The 8652-nt window shown below is 53.7% G+C and overlaps 1 protein-coding gene across 1 annotated transcript in view; it reads right to left on the reverse strand.

Moving 5' to 3' along the window:
• The window catches only part of SDC4 (syndecan 4), a 20305-nt gene extending 11669 nt beyond the window's left edge, over positions 1–8636 (reverse strand). Inside the window, exon 1 of the mRNA XM_006921850.3 lies at positions 8525–8636. Coding sequence (XP_006921912.1) covers positions 8525–8593 — 69 coding nt within the window. The 5' untranslated portion in view covers positions 8594–8636. The remainder of the gene's footprint in view (positions 1–8524) is intronic.
• Positions 8637–8652: the final 16 nt, after the last annotated feature.

Genomic DNA, 8652 nt, shown 5'->3' on the forward strand with positions numbered 1-8652 from the left:
AAGGCAGAGGTTCCGGGTCCCACAGACACCGCTGGCGCCGTGAAGGTGGGCACCTGGAGTTGGTGCCTGCAGGCTTAGAGATGCTATCCGTGGAATAGGGGTAGGTGCTATTTTGCTCTAAAGGGACTAATAACACGTGCCAACAGAAGATATCTGAAGCCAGAGTCCAGCGGTCTCATTTTATAACCTAGCAAACAGATTAAAAGATGAGGGGCTTTGCCAAGGTCACCCAAGCAGCTGGCAGCAGAGCTGGACTTAGAACCGAGGTCTTGTGGCTCTCAGGCTGGAGTTGTCCTCCCTCCCCTTCAAAGGTTTTGGCTGCTCCAAAGGGTCTCAGCAAATCCGCAGGCAGCAGCTGTCACTCTACCCAGTCCTTAGGCTATAGGCATGAAGCTAGGAAAAGGTCACCAACCCTATCCCAAAGTCCTACAGCTTTAGTCACCCAGGACAAGCATGGGAGCTGGGGCGGCTAGCACAAGTACCCGCTATGTGCCGGGCACCAAGCTGGGTTCTCTACCTGAGCTCATTTTACGGGCACAACAGCTTCGTAAGGTGCTCTACCCCTTTCGCAGGAAAGTTCAGTTGAGTCACTCACCCAGTCACACAGCTAGAAATTGACCGAGCTGTGATTCAATTCGAGGTCTTTCTCGGGACCATGACCTTAGCCACAACGATATGTCTCACTGCCACCCACGCTTCACCTCTCCACCCCAACCCCACAGCCCACACTGCCAGGCCAGGGCTCCAGGGCACCCCTTCCCTTGGCCAGAGAGTCAACAAAGGTGAAAGCGATATGGCTTCAACAAAAGAATAGAAACTTGGCTGGGGCGCCAGGGAGAAGAAGTTCAGGGTCAGGGCCTGGTTAACTATGAACTGCAAGGAAAAGAGGGAAGAGAGCCTGCCCCCACCTGGCTCTTTCCCAGGGGAGGTAGGGTCGGGGACTCTCTTTTCTTAGGAGGACGACTGGACAAGCCAGATTTGGGGAGGAGGTGGGATGGGAAGCGCCCTGGGCTCCGTGACTAAACCCATCAGAGTGATCCAACCTGGCAGATCTCCAGAGCGGGCCATTGAAACAGTCACTGTTCCCCCTCACCCGCCTCTGAAGGGTCAGCTATCCCGCAGAATGAGCAAAATCTGGGGCCCACGATCAGAACTGTGCACCTTGGCAGCAAGGAAGGGTCCACTAGAGCGGTTACTTTAAAAGGCAGATCCACAAGCGAACCACCTCCGGACCCTGTGAGCCTGGGGGCTTAGTTCCCATCTTGAATCTGTGTCTTCTTTTTGTAACCAGAGCTGGTGGCACCTTGCAGGATGAGGAGGACTAAGTGAAAAATGCATCGGTGTGTGCAAGGGACTCAGCATGTGGCCTGGTACACAGCAGGTGCTCAATGAGTAGCAGCTATTATTAAGCCCTACCTGCCTTCCTTCTGAAGGGATTAGTGCTCCAAGGGTCAGAGGGACCTGGGAAAAGACATAGAAGCAGTTCCGCTGCTAGAAAGAAGGTGGTCGGTGGGTGGGGAGGTGCTTGGCAAACCTGGAAGGGACGTACCCTATAATGGATTATCATTTTGCTTCTGAGACCAGATGCTTTTCAACAACCAATCAGGTCCCTTCAGACTCTGCAACAGAAAAAGACCCTGAGATGGGCAGAGGGCCCCCCTAAAGCCACACAGCTTGGAGCACCTGTGCTGAGCACATAGCAGCCGAGGAAAGACCAGTAGTTGAACTTTTCCAAAAGGATCAAACAGCAATGACCAGAGATGCCTGAAATTCTACCTGGGACCTGTATTCCCAGAGTATTTCCTGCTCTGCTTTGGGGACGAAAAAAATAGGTGGAAGGTAAAAAGAAACCACATTCCAATCCATGACCTGGTGATCTGGTGCCCAAAGGGTTAAGCCAGGTCTGGGGTTGAGGAGGGGGGTTGAGTGTTGGCTCTGCCCACTCTGAGGTCAGGTTACTCTGAACACAATCACTCAGCAGAGAAGCCAGGCCTGGCACTGCCAGCAGCCAGCTTTTCACCAACCCTCCCCCGCCCCAGAGCAGCCCATTCCCACAGCAAGGCCTCCAGGATCCTGGGGTGCCAGCTAGGAATGGGGGCAGAGGGTGGGAGCATCTGGAGCCTCTGTAAGTCCCCCCTGCCAAAAGCCGATGTCGCACCCCTGTCACTAACTCCCTGGGTGATCTTGATAGATTCCCTCTCTGGGCCTTGATTTCCCCTCCTGTGAAAGACAGTTCTCAAAAAGACAAGCCTCCCTCTGTCTCAGGCTTGGTAACCAAGCTGGGCACTGCTCCGATTACCGGTGGAGACAGTGGGGAGGGGCCAGCTCCCTCAGGGCCAGGAGACAGAGGTGCATTGAAGCTGGGGTTTGTAATCTAGGCAGCGGATTCGTGGTCCTGGCTGGATCCAAGGGTGGGACGTAAACAAGCCTCCCCATTCTGCTGATAGCCTTGTCTCCACTGATTAGATCAGCTCTGGGTGCTGGCTTCCTGCCCCTTCAAAGCCTCCCCTGCCCTGTGTGGGGAATCCACCGCTCCGGAAGTCCGTCTGTCCCACACACATCTCTCAGCCCGGCTTCCCCCAGGACAAGGAGTGTCCTTACTCCTAGGGACCTGCCCAGCCAGGGGTCACCCCTGGCCCCATGCCCTGAGGTTCCAGTGGTACAGCTAGTCCCTGCAGGCCTGGCTATGACCGGGAGGCTCCACCAAGTCACTGTTTCCACACACACCAGCCTCTCCCCGCCTCCCCTTTCCATTACCCCAGGTGTCACCTGACTAGCAGCCTCTTCTACTGTGCCAGGGAAAACTAGGGCAGCTGAGCTCCCGGGCTTGAAGGACAGGGAAGGGGGACATGAAGAATAAAGGGGGGTGAGGGGCTGAGTAAGGAGGGCCTGGCCAAAGGGTGGGGGTGGGGAGTATCAGGGAGGGAGCGCAGAGATGGGTAGAAAGTAGTGGGGACTTCAGAAGGCCAAAGCTGAAAAGAACTGTTCAGATCAAAGTGATCTTTTGGGAACTCCTGGAGCCCTCTAAAAAGGATAAAAAATTTTGAACCCCGAGAACTGTAACCATCGGTTTACATTTTCAATGTGTGTATAGACGCCACCTCCCCAAAGCCAACCTCTGGCCAGGTTAAGAACCCTTGTGTAGCCGCTAATAATAAACTAAACTTAAGCCAGCACTTTACAAGTTTGCTAAACATCGATTATGACCCTTGAGTGACACAGGTGTTTTATAGAGGACTCTGGGGCTCCCATCAGCAAAGTGACTTATTAACTGCATGTCGCTGGGTGAGTGGCAGAGCTGCGATGGCAACTTAGGTTTTCCTGGCTGTGAAATGTACCACTTTATTGTCACCCAGCCTCCTGCAGACAGGGCCAGGGGACTTAGAGACGTAGGACCGCACCAAGGTTGCCAGTGAGTTAACAACAAACCAAACCCAGAAGTCAGGTTTCTTGTACATCTAAGGGTTAAATCAGGCCCCAACTGTTGACAAATGCCTTCTCCTCCTCCCTCTCTAGGCACCAGGCAAGGAAAACTGGCTTTCCAGAACACTGTCCCTTTTCTGTCCATTGCCAACCCCCCTCGAAGCCCAGAGGGCTGTTCGCAATTCACTCAGCTTCCCTAGGGCCATAAACACCGCCCCTCCGCCTGGGTGGGATGTGTGTGACCCTGAGTCTTGTTGTGCCCTTTGCAGACCTCCTGCCCCCTCTCCCAACAAGGCTGCAAACTGCTCGGCAAGGGGTTCCTACAGGTCCCGGCAGGAGGGGTGCGGCTGCCTGGAACTGGTTCTTGATTAAATATAAACCCATCTGATAATTAGCAAACAGCCCTCTTCTAAGACAAACAAATAGCAGATTTGGGCTCTATCAGCCCCACCCTAGACTCCTCCCTCCCCACCTCGCAGCTGTGGGTTAGAACTGGGGGAGGGGAGAAGGGGAGAAAGCGTTCCAGGGGCATTGGGAGTGGGTCCCTCAAAGGTACCAGGGAGCATCCAAATGGCCTGGGCAGAGAAGGGCACTGTCGCTAAGACTGCCTCCTCCCTACTAGGCACAAAACTGGGAGCTTTACTTGAAGTCTTACTTCACCTCCAGACCTTACAGCCCAGGAAGCTGAGAGATCGTGTGGCTCTTTGGAGGCCAAGTAGCGAGTAAGAGGTAAACTTCACACCTCTGGAGCAAGGTCTGTATAACTCCACACCAGTGTTTCAATGCCTCTAGCCAGTCCCAGGAAGCAAGTAGCGGGTGTCTGAAAGACCAGAGACCGCGGAGGTCACATCCAATGTGGACTACACCTGCTTCGCTCTACGAACTCAGACCAGTTGCATTGCAGCCTTAGTTTTGCTTTAAGGAAAAAAAAAAAAAAGCAAAAAGCATTACCTGCTCAGCAGAGGCCAAAAGGCCAATTTTGAGGACTGGCTGAACTCTACCCTTTCAAAGTCCACGCCCGGGCAAGGCACTGTGAAGGTCTGGACCTGGCGCTAGTATTTCTCGTATGTCCCCTCAAGGCCCTGGACCCCGAGATGCTAACCTTCTTTAACGGTCTCTCAAAGAACAAGGTAGATAACTCAGGAGCCCATTCCAACACTCCCACTCAGAGCCATTCCATAGCCAAGAGGTAGAAAGGAAATGGGTGACTCAGGCAGGCCAGCTAGCTCTCTCTTCCAGTGACTCACAGAGCCCTGTCCAGCCCCTTCTCCCGATTTTAAATGGTCATTTGTAGATCACACTCAGCAGTCCAGGAGGCTGAGGACAGTTAGGAGTCAATTCCTCCCAGGAGGGAGCTGGGGCTGGGGTGGGGAGCCCTGCCCGGCTCTCCTTGCTCCTCATCCAGGCTGCTCAGAATTCCATCCAGGTCCTTGGAAAAGCCTGGACGGCAGGAGCTGAACGTCCCCCTAACCCTAGCTTCTCTCGTTCAGGCTCTTGACCAAGAAGGCCAAGAAGCTCTCCGGCTCCTATCAGGGGGCTACTGGAACAGGAAGGACCCTGGAAGGACTCATTCTAGAGTTGGGGACACTGAGATCCAGAGATAAGCCTATTGCTCAAGGTCACCTAGCAATTCAGAAGTAAACCCCAAGGTATTTACCTCTAACCCAGCCAATTTCCTGATCTGGAATGTTCTCTGAGGGTACTCAAAACAGACACCTTGTGTTATCAGACAGACCTTCTTCTGACCTTGGCAAGCCACTACATTCCTTTGAGCATCAGTTTCCCCGTAAAAATGGAGATAATATCTGCCTCACGGCATCACCAAGAGGCATTCATATCAGTAATAAATTACCTCCATGCACCTTTTAAAATGAAGTTACATGCCTGAATGTTATTTATTCATTCATACAAATGTTTCCTGACTACTAACCACCAGACAGGAATTTTTCTAAAAACTAGCAGAGCAGAGTTCCTGCCTTGGGTGTTTGTGGGTGGAACAACTCAGAATTTGGTGGGATCTATTCATTCCCTCATCAACCATAACTTTCTTCAAGGGAGAGAATGCCTTAGATGTCTTTATGATTTCCACAGCCTTTTTCAAAGCATAGGTACTTAATTATTAATAGAATACCTGAGCTGGAAAGAGCTCTTGAGGCCACTCAGTTCAAATCCCATTTTACAGATGGGGGATGTCCACCCAGAGAAAGAAAGAAACCCAACTTCATGGAGTCCCCAAACCGTGACCCAAATATTCTCCTGGGTGCTTGATAGCTCTCAGGGCTTCTAAGAATTTCAAGGAGCTCTCACTGATCACTCAAGGGTCCTAGACCCTTGGGTTTCCGCCCCAACCCTACTTCTATGCAATCAAAGAGAGAATTCTCAGAGACCAAAACATCTCTAAGCTAAAGTACAATGGTAGGTGGGGGATGCTTCCCCAGAACTGGCTGGGCCTCGTGCCACATAGGTGGGCTGTGTCCTGGGCAGCAACACCTCTGGGCGGGGAGCGGGGGTTCTCAGCTCCCAAAACAAGGCTGCCTTTAATTGGCCAGGGAGGGAGTGGCAGGAAAGCAGTTCAGGGAATACTCCCAGCTGGACAGGAAGAACTGGTTTAGGATGGCAAGCCCCGCCAAATGAAGAAGAGGCTGGGTGCTCAGCCTAGATTCTCTTCCCGAAACTTGTGGCACCTAGGGAGTGAGGGGCACCCCCCAAGAGGAGGGCAGGCCTTCGGCTTAAACTTAAAATTTGGGGAGGAACCCCAACAGCATTATTGGAGGGAGACTGGACAGAGATTCTGATGGCCTGGATGCTCTCAGCTACCCCAAGTGGAACCTATTTTACCTCTCATTCCTTCATCTGTAAAACAAGCATAATACAATCCCCACAGGCTTTTCGTGGAGTGTTTTCCAAAGACCCGACCTGGCATAAGGAAGCACGCAGTAAATCCTAACTGCTATTAGCAAAAACCTTCTCCTTGGGCCTCATTTTCTCCATCACCTCCACGGTCTAATCCAACTATGATAAGGTCTGATTTTTCCGGCCACAACCCTGGGAGGAAAGGGGGTGGTAGGCTCAAAAGGGGAAGCCCTGTGACCCAATGAGAGGTGGAAGGTTTGTGACATTGGCCAAGAATGGGAGTGCTGAGGTCAGGATTAGAGAGAAGGACATCCCTCTCAGGAAGCAGCTGCTCAGGCCTGACTTCTCCCCCAGCTGATCGGTCACCATACGCAGGACTGACAGCCCTCCTCCAAACCACATCCTTCTGATTGCTCTTGGGACACAGCTGTCTGTTCCTCACTCTGAAGCACTGAGCTGAGACTGGCACGTGATCGCCCATGATGCAGTGACCTCAAAACCTGTGGGGTCTCTCCCCTTCTTCCCACACTGCCGAGGCAAACAGGAACCAACATGACATGCCTTTGGATGACCCCCACAACTGCTGGACTGCAACCCATCCTTCAGGGCCTAGTTTAGAGCACTGCCCCAGGGAGCAGCAGCAGGCTTGAGTTGAGTCCTTGGCTCAGCCACTAACCTCTTGTCAAGGTTGCCCTGAGTTTAGGGAAGTCATCACCTCACTCTGAGTCTGTTTCTTGCCATCTTAGAATTCCTTGAGGCCGGCTAACCCAAAATCTTTAGATTCTAAACGAATCTCAAGTTACTCGAAGATGAGACACAAATGCAGCCAACCCACAGGCGCATCAGACGACAAGATGAGAGCAGGACTCGGAAGTCTGGCTGCCTAAATTTGATTCTGACTCAGCCCCTCATTAGCTGTGTAACCTTGGGCAAGTTATTTAGCCTCTCTAGCCTCAGGACCAGTTTAAGAACAGTAAAAAGGGCTTAAGTTAGTGGGTAGAGCCATCAGAACAGCCGTGAGAAACCTATTAGAACATTGCCAGGCACAACATAAGCCCTGTGTTATTTCCCATCACTGCGTGCCTGCATCGTGCTGGAGGCGTTATTGCTCAGGGGTCGACTTTCCCTTAAGTAAGCCTAGAGAAATAGGAGCCCCATACAGGAACTGACAACAGGGACTCACTCCCCCCAAAATAGTCCTCACAAAATAAGGGGCTTAAGGGCAGGAAGGCGGCACAAAGCCAAAGCTCCTGGGGCAGGGGGCACAGATCGCCTCTCCCAGCAATTCCTGCACCCCCAACTTCCCAGAGGACACTGCCTCCCTTTTCCCCAGCTGGCTGCTGAGACGAATGGAGCATCTGGGCTTTGTAAACTACGACAGGGAACAGTGGGCTGTGAGTAGGAAAGCCTTCTCACGGCGCACTGCGGCCTTCCCTCCCCAGCCTCCTTCCCTTCATTCCAGGTGGGTGCTTCGATTTCCCGTTCTGCGTTGAGCAGAAATAAGTACCCTTTTTTGCATAGAGCAGGGGCTCAACTCCCGGTGAAATGCTGAATCCGAGCCACCCCTCCCGTTCCCCCTGGAAATAGTAGTCTCAACTTCGTAGGAACCCTAAAGAAGCACTGGTCACCTACCGTCCCACTCGTCCAATACCCTTTGTGCAGACAGAGAAATTGAGACTCAGCAGGGGCAAGGCCTTGCCCTAAGTCACAAGCCAGTGGCAGTGCTGTGGCCAGAGGTGAGGTCAGGGCTCAGTCCTCCAGTCCGCGGGTGTGTGAAACAAGGCCCCGCACACTCCTAGACTCCTCCCCGTTTCGAGTACTTGCAGCCCCTCTCACACCTAGGCATCTCGGATGCTAAAGCTGCCTGCTCTGGGCGCTCGGGGGGCGAGAAGGGGAGTTCGAGGCTCCGAGCCTGTCCCAGGATCACCAGGGAAGGGGCGAGAGCGTGTGTGCTGGGGGGAAAGGTGACACCGGCTTAGTCACGTCCCAGCCTGGAGCCCGCGGCGGGGCTGAGGCCAGGGGAAGGCGGGAAGAGCAACAAATTGCGGGCGCACAGAGTGTGGAGGAGCCACCCCCAGGGCCTCCCCGTGACCTCGGAGCCAAGTTTCCAACAAAGTTTCCCCGGCCTCGACGTCTCCTTGTGGGGCAGCGTAGCGCCCTGATCACCCACCCTCTTCCAGGCTCCCAGGAACAAAGGAGGCGCCGGTCCGCCTCCCCACCACCCCCGCAGAAATCTGCAAGCACCTACCGACTCTGCGGCGGCAGCCGGGGCGCCCACGAGGAGCAGCAGCAGCGCGAGCAGGCGGGCTGGGGCCATAGCAGCGCAGTCCAGGGAAGGCGCGCAGGCGAGTGGCCGCCGCGGGCGCGCGGCCCTCC

This window comes from Pteropus alecto, unplaced genomic scaffold (assembly GCF_000325575.1).
Source record: "Pteropus alecto unplaced genomic scaffold, ASM32557v1 scaffold45, whole genome shotgun sequence".
Classification (NCBI taxonomy): Eukaryota; Metazoa; Chordata; class Mammalia; order Chiroptera; family Pteropodidae; genus Pteropus; species Pteropus alecto.